The sequence below is a fragment of the Xyrauchen texanus genome, chromosome 9, assembly GCF_025860055.1.
Source record: "Xyrauchen texanus isolate HMW12.3.18 chromosome 9, RBS_HiC_50CHRs, whole genome shotgun sequence".
Lineage (NCBI taxonomy): Eukaryota > Metazoa > Chordata > Actinopteri > Cypriniformes > Catostomidae > Xyrauchen > Xyrauchen texanus.
Genome location: NC_068284.1, coordinates 11,339,714 through 11,352,190, shown reverse-complemented (window position 1 = coordinate 11,352,190; position 12,477 = coordinate 11,339,714). Strand labels below are relative to the sequence as shown.

Below are 12,477 nucleotides of genomic sequence, written 5' to 3'. Positions count from 1 at the left end.
AATCAAATTAATTTCCAATACTATTTCAAGACTGCCAACACTGCATGCATCCATATCAATCTCTTAAAGGGGTCATATAATGAAAAACAGATTTTTTTTTTTTTTGCCTTACAAGTATGCACTACATTTTTGTAGTATTTAAGCCTATTTTTAAGATTTACACATTTCAATTTCATAACAAATTTCCATCAAATTGAACTGTGTTATCATAAACAAATTCATTTTAACCCTGGAGAACCCAAGAACCCTTTTCTTCTTTGGAAAATTATGACCTATGCATTAAATTACTGCTATAAGTTCACTGAACACCAAAATATCCACTTTTTTAATGTTAACCCTTTATTCCCTAATTTAGGATTAGGGCCAAATTTGACCCATTGGGCTTTAGGCGTATCATTTCAAAGAATCACAATAACAAACACTGTCAATGCAAACTATTTTAAATTTAGGAAAATAATCAGTCAACCACACAGCTACATTTAACAATGTTTTTTTGTTTTTTTTTTAACTTTATTTGTTGAATGTTAGAACTGGATTTCAAATGTACAAACACTTTGGCCAATGGAAACAAGAACACAAGGCCAAAATCACTACCTGAAAAGAACTAACACCATGGGTCTTTGCTTATCCAAAAATCTATTCTGCTAGAGAGAGGAACTCACACTAGACATGTGCTGTCCAATTCAGGGCCAAAGTCACTATCATCAGCTTCAAGTTGCTCCAATACTTGTATGACAGTGATCTTTCTCTGTTGCTTTCCCTGTCCTGAAAAGGGAGCGGCCATACTCCCTGAAAATATATACTGCTTTATTAGTCTCTGGCCCTGTACTACTGAGGTAACTTAGTAAAATATATTATACAAATGAAATAATTTCAAGGCTTTAGCCAAATACAGGACTGTCACCATTCTCCATCAAAGTCACTCAAAGAACCAAAGGGTCATTTTTGACCCGACATTTGTTTAACCCATACACCCAGAGGGTCATTTTTGGCCCATCGTTTTTTGAACTAGCTCAGAGTTGCTAATTTATCCAAAAATAATATAAAACATACTTCTAGGCATTCTGCAAGCTAATACTAAACAGATTAACAAAAAATACACAATTTTACCAACCGCTGATTTGCTGAGAAGACGATTTTGTTCGGATAGGTTTCCAGCTCAACAAAACAGCATGTGGTCAGCCATCTTGTTACTACCACTCTGGCACCTGTGAGTTCAATATTCATCCACTAGGTGTCTCTATGCAGGGGCCAGAAGTGGCACTGTGGGCTTTTGAAGTTAAATTTGACCATTTTTATTTTTTTGTTCATTTTGGGTAACAGCAATTAACAGCGGCCAAATTTGACCCCGTGGGTTCTCCAGGGTTAAAAAACAAAAGGTTTTAAAATGTAATTTTATTAAAGATTACTCCGTTTAATTTGATGGAGATTTGTCATGAAGTTGAAATGTGTTATATATATATATATATATAAATTTAAAAAAAGAAGAAAACAAAAAGGTTATTTTTAATGCCAAAAAACTAACATTATAATTGGACATCAGGGGAAAATATTATGAATTAAAATTAAATTATTCAACTAAATTAAATGTATTAAAAAATATCTGTGGTATGACCCTTTTAAAGCATTTTAGTAAAAATCTAAATTGCATCAAGACTGAAGGAAGGCTTCAGTAAAAGCCGACAAATGTATTTTTGTTATTTATTTATAATCCCATAAGAAGCACATACATCAAACAAAAGTGTGTTTATTCTGATTTAACATTTTATAATGAATTGTTTTTTAATTTATGGTCCCTAATCCAAAAAATATTTCACCAGTTTCATGTATCAACAGTCCTTTAAACATTATTTAAAAAATAAATATATTGAAGCATTGTAATAATAAAGTCACACTGTTGCTTTAGAATATTAAACTTAACATTGTACAACAACTGCTGGTTTAATACAGTAAATGTCTGCTGTATAGCATAATCAAAGACTAAAGTACTGACCATCTTTTCTCTTCATATAGCAGCTCTTAATAGTATGATATGATTAGATTATATGTTTTGATATTAGCAGGTACTAAAGACTTCTAACATGTACAAATTTGGTTTATAGATAACTAGACAATGTACAAAGAAGAGAACCTGTAAAAGAGGTTATTAAATGAAGGAATCCCCCTTTGTGGTTTGTTCTGTAAAACAAATGCTGAACACTGAATGTCATGATGTTCTCACACTTTTCAAGGCACATGTAGTGAGTTAAAGCAGAGGTCAAATTCACTGCAGTAAAAAATATTGCTTGTCAAAACAGAATGTTATGACAATGTTGTGAGATGGTTTTGTGGTTTTTCATTTGTAAAATACATGTGATGAATTGTTAGACCATTACAAAAAGCATGTTTGTCTAGTCTGTGATCCCTCTGTACAGAAAGAGGAGAATCTAACAGATTGCACATGTAGTTTTCATAGGCAGTGTTATCAGTGCATTTTTACATTAAGTAAGGTTACTTGTTGACTCTCTGGCTCCACCTGTTGGTAACTCAGTGAAGTACTGCTAAAAGGAGCCGCTTAAAGTCACCACCGCACTCTGAGCTCAGGGCATCCTTTAAGGTAACATCGTATTTCTCCAAGTACATGTCCTTTATGGTCTCCAAATCCACCTAGAAAGGATAATGAAAGTTAAAAGGAAAATACCATTCTACCAATACCAGTTTCCCTGAAAGATTTCTTAGTATTCATTGTGTTAGACAACGCTAATCTCTACCTCAGAGCGTCCTACAATAATTCGTATGAGTGTATCCTCATCAGTTCCTGCTCCCTTCATGGCAGCATTCAGGCGACGAGCAAAATACAGCTGAGGGTTTTTAGCACATCTCACTGTACAAACAAAAGACGTCAGAGTGTGATGAAGAAATCAGATATCAAGCAGAAATGAAATTCTGCCACATTCATTTATAGTAGGTTGCATTCAATGCTTTGAACTGCAATATGACGCTTGAACTATAATATAACTGAACAAGTTCCGGAGGTTATTTTCACCCAGGGTAATGTAACAGTCCTTCAAAGTTCCTGTAGCTTCACTGTCTATAGCATCCAGAATATCTGTCCCAGAGAGCTATAAAAGAGAAACCAGACACTCAGAAAGAAAGTTGTAACAAATCTTGTAAGCAAAGGATCTCACACAAAAAGTAGCTTTTGCACCTACAGTTTCATATATCTTGAAGGTGGCCTGAAGCTGTCGGTAGTTCTTTTGAGTGAGGATGTAGGTGAAAGTGGACTCATCTGTTCCAAAGCGACCTTCCCCTGCCTGGTGATAACCAACATGATTACACACTCACAGACTAGAATATAGAAACTAGTTATAAGTGAGTTAAATCCAGAACTCAAGCGACAAGATGAAGCTCACTTCAAACAACGATTTAGCATCCTTCTCAGCCAGTACCTCATCCACTTCATAAGATTCATCCCTGTTGGCCTGCAGATGAAGGGATATCATTCATTGTAAAGAATAATAACAAAACAATGAAGCTTCAATTTTGCCCTATTTGCTATATTACTGTTATACAACAAAAATGTCTGCCTTAGGAAAGGAATTCTGCACCACCCATGTTCCAGTGGAGAAAAACAGAGCTGATTGTTTTCATCTCAGTGGAGATGGGAAAAGAAAGAGTGTAAAAGCAGACAACAGAATGGAAAGCAAGAAGGTTAAGCACTACCGTAAATACTGCTTTATGCATGTTCATGTTTAAAGGAACAGCATACACTGAATAAAATGACTAATAATATTTACTTAATTTTTATTTTGCAAGTTTATGAACTAGTTTTTCTAAGTAAATATGTTTGGTATAATTTTCAAATTAAGTAAAATCTACTTAAATTCATGACATAAAAGTGAGTAAAGTTAACGTAAACATTTCAGTTAATACAGTAACTTTTACTTACAAATCTGATGTAAATGGTACTTAAATACATTGAGTAAAATTGACATTATTATTTCATTAGAATATTACACGTTTAATCATATATCACAATACATCCTGAAGTCTTCCACAGTGACTCTAAATGCATGCTATTTAGTCTATTAGAGTACTTAATTTTGCATTGCTGGCAATAGAAACAAATTACAAAGCTGCGCACGCAGACCTCAACACTAAAACCATGACGGTAACAATGAACAGATTTGTTTTTTAAATGAACGGGTGAACATCATACTTCACAAAACAAGAAGTTACCAAAAGTAAAAAACACCAGAGAAAAGCAATGTCTAGGGTCAAAAAGGGTTAATATATGAAACCCCTGAATTGCAGAAAGAGACATTTTTTTTAGGCGTCTTAGTGCCTTCCTGAGCCTGTGTCCTAATTGAATATTTCTCTGGCAATTTTTTTTGCTTTAAGTTTTGTCGCTGAAAAACAAAAAATCTCTAAAACAAAAAATGTTTTATCTTTTTGAGCATAAGATTTCATACTAATTGATATTGTCACTTGGTGGCCGAAGTTGGTACCACATGCTAATTGTTAGCTTGCAAAGAACAAAAATTAAATGTAATTTGTTGCCTGTTTGGGGGGGGGGGGATTTGAGAGTGAAACTTTTTAAAATAATATTTTTTTTTTTCACGATAAAAATAAATAAGGAAGGCCCTAACACACCTACACATTTTCACATTAAGGTTCAGGGCTTTTGTATTAATATAATAAAAAGGTGAATTTTTGAATGTTATGAATGATTTGAATATAAGTAAAGAAAATAATTGTAAACAAATTCCTATTTGCACATTCTTAATTCTTTTTAATCAGTTCAAATTTCTGGCACTGCTAATAACACTAAAACTAGCACAAGTGTGTTTATATTTTACCTGTAAGAGAGACACCAGAAGATTCCTCACTTCTCCACTAGTGTCATCTTCAATGTCAGCCTCCAGATCTCGTTCATGCACTGATGGTCAAAAGTAAGAAATCATTAAATAATTGGAACGCTGCATTATTTTCATTTATGATAATATTCGGTATAACATTAATGGTCATATCAAAATATCTACAAAGAAGCAAAAATAAATCATGTCTTTTGGTTTTTCAGAAAATCCTAAAATCATGTATTTGATCAAAGCTTACCTTGCGCATATGCCTCTTTGCACTTTATAATATCCTGTTAATCAAAACAATATCCATTACAGAAGTGATGCTAAATTGTTTTCCTTTACAAATGGTACTGATAGTATCCTCCATTTAGGATTTAATTCATTTTGTTTGTAATCATTTGTGATCAGATATGAGAGGTGTTGTTGACTTTAGTTTTGGGTGACAATCATCCTAATCTAATGATGTAAATAATCAGAAACCTGATTGGTGCTGGTACAGAGGATTTCTACCAGCACGTCCTCATCCGTGCCTGCACCCTTCATGGCTTTCCGCAGTTCTTTAGCCATTAAGATGTGGGGCGGATCCAGCATGGCCACAGTGGCATTTTCAAAGTTTCCTGCAAGTTCCTGCTTCAACACTTCTTCCAACACCTTGACAGTGTCCAGAGATCCAACGACAAAACCAGAAAACAGACAGACACTAGATGTGTTTGTATGATACATTATCAATGAATTGTGATGTGCAGTTTCTGTTAATATTACATTGTGAAATTAATAATAATAAAAAAGATAATCATGCAAATATTCCTCAACACAGCTTTCTTGTCAGGGTCTTTTTTGCATTCATTGTAAATACATCAGACATACAGTAACTCTGATTAACTTTAGCAATGGATTTAGAGAAGTGATGTGAAGAACATCTACAGTTCAGTTCAATACTCTTTCCCCTTTTTCATTGTCTCTGCACATTGTTTAAAAGGGAAAAAGCACAATGGGAGAAAATCTACACCAGCTGTTTAATGTAGTCTAAAAGCAACGTAATGTGGTGGATAGGAAAATTAGAAACCATTTATGTCTGTCTCACAGCATATGTCTATAAAATGAATGACAGACAAGAAATGGAAATAGAGTATCCTTTTAAGTAACAATTAATGTATGTGATTAATTTGAAAAGTCTTATGCATTATTTTTTCTTAATCGCAATTAACTCATTTACTGTTAATACAGCATAAACCAACATAAACACTTGTTGGAAGGGCAGAAACTTTGTGATGTGTCCGTCTGGAGTCATTACACTGACACACTACACAATGCATTTATGTTAATGATAAAATGATGGAGAAAGGACCTCTTAACGCTCTGTGTTGTACAAAACAAGCCCAAATGGGACACTTTTGTCTGTTAGCGCTTTTCATGTGGAGTTCAAATTAACGCTGGCGCTGACGCCTTAACACGATCATGAACGTGGCTTCAATATTAATGATTTAAGAAAGCGGATAGCCACAGTCTAGTCAAGTCAACATTTATTTATAGAGCACATTTCAAAACAACAGAAGTTGACCCAAAGTGCTTTAAAGATCAAACTAACTAAATATAAAAAACAGATTGATTAAAAGTAAAATATAAAACATAATAAAATAAATAAAAACATTTAAATACAACAACATGAATGAATCCATTTCAATTTATGCAATGGTCCATTCAAAAGCCACAGAATACAAATATATTTTTAAAGAAGATTTAAAAATGGCTAATGATTAAGCTGACCTCTCATGGAAAGGGAGACTATTCCATAGATTAGGACCTATCACAGAAAAGGCACCATTAGATCTAAAGCGGCAACAAGGAACCCGCAATAAAATTTGATCAGAAGAACTGAGAGCTCTGATGGGGAGTAGGGGTGTAGAATGTCACTGATATATTGGGGTGCGAGACCAGATAGTGCATTGTAGACAAAAATCTGAATTTTAAAATCGACCATGAATATCACTGGAAGCCAGTGTAGAGATGCTAAAACCGGGGAAATGTGACCCCTCTTTCTTGACCCTGTTAAAAGCCTAGCTGCCATGTTTTGAATAAGGGTAGGCGGGATAACACATTTTGGGGCAGATCAATGTACAATGAGATGCAATAGTCTAACTTTGATGAAATAAGTGAGTGGATCACAATTCGCAAGTCTTTATGGGAAAGAAACTGTTTTATTTTAGCGATAGATCTCAGTTGGAAAAAGCAACCCTTGACAACAGCACTGATCTGCTTATTGAAAAATAATGAGGAGTCTAAAATCACTCCAAGACTCCTCGTATGATCTTGTACATTCAACGACAGAGGACCCAAGTGAGCAACCAGGCCAGGTAAGGAGGACATGGATGAACCTAAAATCAAAACTTTGGTTTTGCTTTCATTTAGTTGTGATATTTTTGCCAGCCAATGTTTAAAGGAGACCGATTATGCTCCTTTTTACAATATGTAATATAAGTCTCAGGTGTCCCCAAAATGTGTTTGTGAAGTTTCAGCTCTAAATAACTAACGGATCATTTATTATACCATGTTATAAATGACACTTTTTGAAGTGAACAAAGTGAATCAAAAACACGCTGTTTTCGTGTGTGTCTTTTTAAATGCAAATGAGCTGCTGCTCCCCGCCCCTGACATAGCTCTGGTCTCCGTGAATACAATCAGAGACAATGGTAACTTTAGCTGCATTAGCCGTGGAATAAGCTAACAAGCACATTTGGAAAGGCGATTTGCAAACATTCACAAAATAAAAAGTGCGATACTTATGGGGCTTTTCCACTGCACGGTTCAACTCGACTCTGCTCGCTTTTTGGGGGTTTTCCACTGTGGATATTACCTGGTACCTGATACTTTTTTAGTACCACCTCGTTCGAGGTTCCAAGTGAGCCGAGCCGACAATAAATGTGATGTCAAAATCCTGCAGATCACTGATTGGTCAGAGAGAATCATCACAACCAGCGTCACTGGATTTCCAACACGCGACATCAAACCGCTAGTTTTAAAGTTAACAACAGCGATAACAGTATCATTTGTTCACGCGACTTTCGAATTGTGAAAAAATAAATGGCTGTGTGCAAAACCACGCCGTGGTCAATAAACAAGGTGAAGACGATCCACTCGTTAGTGATGAGCGAAGCGAAAAAGTCTTTCAGGAAGCATCTCAGCTGCTACCACTGGAGCTACCAACAGTGTAGGGAAAAGTAAAAAAACATTTTTAAAGTGACTGCAGAACCATCAAGGAAAAGGTGAAGTGGTTCGACCAAATGGAAGCTATCTAAACCGGCGAGCAATGCGAGGCGTTGGCGTTGATAAACAATGGAGGATGGTATGTTTTGTTACGTTAACTCCATACTCTGGTTGAAAGATTCACTTTATTTATTTGACCAGCTACTTGAAGCTTGCTTCTAAAACAACCAGGCCAATTTAACTATTACACTTGTGTAAAATCACCATGCAACAACTGCTTTATGCAGCACAATGTAGCTAACAGCTAGCGGTCGTGTTATTGTTTTGGTCAGTTTGTGTCGTGTTTAAGATGATGTCACGGCAGTTGAAGTGGCGCTTCTACGACGATCATCCTATAATCCCACCCACGTTGAGGGGCACTAAACTGCAGTGGAAATGCAAGCTCAGAAAAGTAAAGTGAGAAGAGTTGAGGCGAGTCGAACCGTAACGTGCAGTGGAAAATTGCCATTACTTCTTCAGGATATTAAGCTGGAACACGAACAGTTAGTGATCCATGCTTGAGAATAAAAAAAGATTTTTAAATCCTGCTTTATATTGCCCCTCATTCACAAAGCAGTCCGATGTAAAATTATCTGAACAAACATACACACATTTTTGTACATTTTGGGGCACAATTCCTTCAAAAACTAAACTTGTCCACTGCGTCTTCAGTGGATCTGATGTCCGGGAGTACATGAAGACTCTTATGTTCACTTTTACAGCCAACAACGGAACACTTATGACGCTTACGAAGCTGAAACATTATTCTTCTCACTGTATCTGCTCCAGCGATTAAAATAATTACGGGCTGTGAGTAGATCACTCAGGGGAGAATGGTGGAGTCCGTCACCAGTCGTGGGCGAGGCCTGCTCTAACTTAAGAGCAGAAACGAAAAACCATTCATTTTGACACACTGTTTTTGATTAATAGAAATATAAGAAAGAGGAGTGGGTGGACTTTTAACATTGTAGAATGGTTGTGTACACACACTGCCGACTCACATTTATGTACAAACACCATGTTTGTACATAGTGAATTTTGCATAATTGGTCCCCTTTAAGCAGTTTAGGGCATTCTCAGATGAACAATTCTTTTCTACACTCACTGGGAAATAAAATTGGGAATTGTCAGCATAACAGTGATAAGATATGCTGTACTTATTAAAAATAGAGCTCAGAGGAAGCATATACAGTGAAAATAACAAGGGTCCTAACATTGACCCTTGAGGGACACCACACTGTAATTGAGCTGACGTAGAAGAAAAATTGGAGAACGTCCTTTCTTTTAGATAGGAGGAAAACCACTGGAGCGTCATACCCTGGATGCCAACCATACATTCAAGATGATTGAGGAGAATATTATGGTCGATTGTGTCGAATGCGGCACTGAGATCTAACAAAACAAAGATGACAGGTGAACCTGAATCCATGAAGAGTAAAATATCATTAGTGACCTTTAACATTGCAGATTCAGTGCTGTGCAAGTGTCTCAAACCAGACTGAAATGTATCTAAAATGTTAAATGTATTTAGACAGGAGCAGAGCAGCGAATAAACAACTCTCTCCAAAACCTTGGAAATAAAAGGCAGTTTGGAGATTGGTGTGTAATTGTTGTGTATTGATCCAAAAAAAAAAAATAATAAAGGATGTAGAATTGCATGTTTAAAACTACTTTTAATTAACTAGCTGTTAATTATAGCTGTCACACTGGAACTGATAGTCATGAAAACTTCTTTAAGAAGGCAGGAGAAAGAATATCCAGCTTGTAACTGGAACACTTCATTTTAGAGACTACATCTGCTAACTGTTTCTGTAACTGGTTCAAAGTGAGTCAGGGAGCTGGACAGGGAAGGAATTAGTGGTTGATCAAATTGTGAAGGTACAATCACACATATAATCTGCTCAATTTTGTGAGTAAAGAAGTTTAAAAATGTTTCACAGTTCACTTGGGTGGCACCCAGAAAAACATTTATATCTGTCCATCAGCAGATTAATATGGTGGAGGTTGACAGTTTAATAGATTTAATGCCCATTGCAATGAATATGCAACCTATGTGGGGACTAGTTCTTTCAATAAGTAAAACTCCCACTTAGACTTCAGAAAATGTTTAATGTTACTTGAATTGGTGATATTGTAGTGCATTACTATCTTTGTCCTGTGGAAGGCTTCGTTTGGAAAATGTTAATAAAGCATTATATTGTTACATATTTTTTTATTTTCTTTCCTAAAATGGAAATAAATGCATTTTGACAAGAAAGGTATATATAATGTCAAATTTCAGCACTTTCAAAAATCTGCAAATTAACTACAAAAATTGTGATTAAACTTTTTCATAAACTGACAGCAATAGTTATATTAAATCTATTATAAATTTTTGCTATACATAATGAACACAATTTCAGTTATTAAAATGGTACCTGATTGATTACATTTAAAAGAAAGAAAAAAAATCTGACTCACATCATCATATTTTTCTAAATATGTTTGTTTAATCTCCATCCGCTGAGCTGCAGAGCGGTTTGCTAGAATGGAGATAATGGTCTTCTCATCTGTCCCTGTGAACAATACGAGATGAAATACTTCATTACCTCATAATGCATTGAAAATGGATTTAGAATACTTTTAAAAAACTTTTAAACCATCTTATTTTAAATTCAATAACACCACAGCCCATTCTAATGGTTTGTGTTTTTTCAAAAATATTTATTTTTGAATTAAACCTACCCATTCCTTTGCAGGCTTTACGGATAGCCTTGATATCTGCCACCACATCAAAGTCCTCAAAAGGAGTTATTGTGGGCTAAAATGAAAGTTGGGAAGAAACACATGTTAGGCCATTTAAACATTGGATTTTGCAATATAGGTTAAACGTTGTAAAATGATGCGATTAGTGAGTCTAGTCCATCAGCATGTTTTTCAATGGCTTGTGGATTAGTTCACAATACAGCAGCAGAGTTAGGGGAGGGGTTCATTCTCTAGCTGAGTCATGGGACCTCTGGGCGCAGAGACGGGAAGACTTCCTCTGCCTCACCCACTGGCCATAATAACAATGCGCAGTTAGCAAAATACAGTTCTTCTCTTTGAAAACATTTCTCTTCATGTGCCATGTGTTTAAATGGTTCAAATCACAGTAAAACCACAAAAAATTGGAAATAATCATATAAAAACCTATAAGAAGTTAGATAATAATTAAAGAAATAATAAGTTTCCGCGACACTGAAAATGAATCGTTTCAAAATGTTAATTATAAAAAGGAATGGAAAAATTACTGTTGAAGCAACAAAGTAAAACATAAAAAGGTATAAGTAACCACACGCGAGTACAAACATACATAGTCAACATTTCTTTCATTTAATAAGTTGCATCCGTAACAGTTTTAAAATATTTAATAACTTTATTTGTAGTTGGAAAGATGACAGTTGAAAAAAAAAAAGAAACAAATTGCAACTTCACAGTTTTACTCACTTGAACGTTGCCCATCTTGTGTTGCTGATGTGAGTCTCTGTGTGCGCGCGCTCTCTTTCTCTCCGTCCAGCGCGAGCTTATATTACTCCACCGCATCCCTGACGTCACAGGGACCCACTGCCAATGATATCATACATTACATATATTTATATATTTATAATTATATTTTATCTAGGTTGTTTTCTTAATAATAATAATCGGCTCAGCAGGAATAAAAAAGTGAATACAAATTTAGGGAAAAAGTACAATTAAAAAATTTTAAAAAAAATCTGGCAACAATTTCTTCTTTTTAATGACTACAAAACCAACAGCCTTCATTGAACAGGTTACATTATAAAATAAAATATCTAAATAATTTCTTCAGTGAATATGAATGAATCAAATGTGAGTGAGTTGATGCAAAATCTAGTGTTCAGAGACAAGAAAGTCTTTGTTAATTGTGTCCCAGCAGCATCAACCTACACGCCTTGTGCTTTGACCTCGTGTTCACCCGAATACAAATATTTGTGGCACATTTAGTCTTTACACTCTCTCTCTCTCTCTCTCTCTCTCATCTGCATAATATTCCAGCAGACAATACATTTTACGTTTTACAATGTTATAGTAAATAGCAAAAGTAACCATCAGATATATAATATAAATAGATTTTTCTTGACATTTTTTCCATGTTTTATTTTACTGTAGCAATAGGAGTGATTCGTGATTATCTTCACAACGCTTTGCGTTTACTTTGCAATTGCAACAGTCACAATTATAATCATAACAATAGTAATAATAATAATAATGTATAGCCTTTTTGACAGATTATTCAGGATTATATTAGACATTCTTATTTAATGTGAGGTGACGTGCGTCATTTGCTACATGCTGATTACAAAACAGCTCTCCTCTTCGGAAAAAACATCTAAAAGTGTGCTGAATACTAGTC

General features: G+C 35.1%; 1 protein-coding gene across 1 annotated transcript; it reads right to left on the bottom strand.

Annotated features, from left to right (window-relative positions):
• Positions 1-501: 501 nt before the first annotated feature.
• LOC127649827 (annexin A13-like) lies at positions 502-11,605 on the bottom strand. The gene is made up of 11 exons (XM_052135097.1): positions 11,550-11,605; positions 10,809-10,884; positions 10,545-10,639; positions 5,322-5,492; positions 5,095-5,128; positions 4,839-4,918; positions 3,393-3,461; positions 3,192-3,293; positions 3,026-3,101; positions 2,751-2,863; positions 502-2,646 (listed from the first exon to the last, which is right to left on the bottom strand). Exons 1-11 carry the CDS (start codon positions 11,562-11,564, stop codon positions 2,527-2,529), a joined length of 951 nt encoding a protein of 316 aa, XP_051991057.1. The 5' UTR covers positions 11,565-11,605; the 3' UTR covers positions 502-2,526.
• Positions 11,606-12,477: the final 872 nt, after the last annotated feature.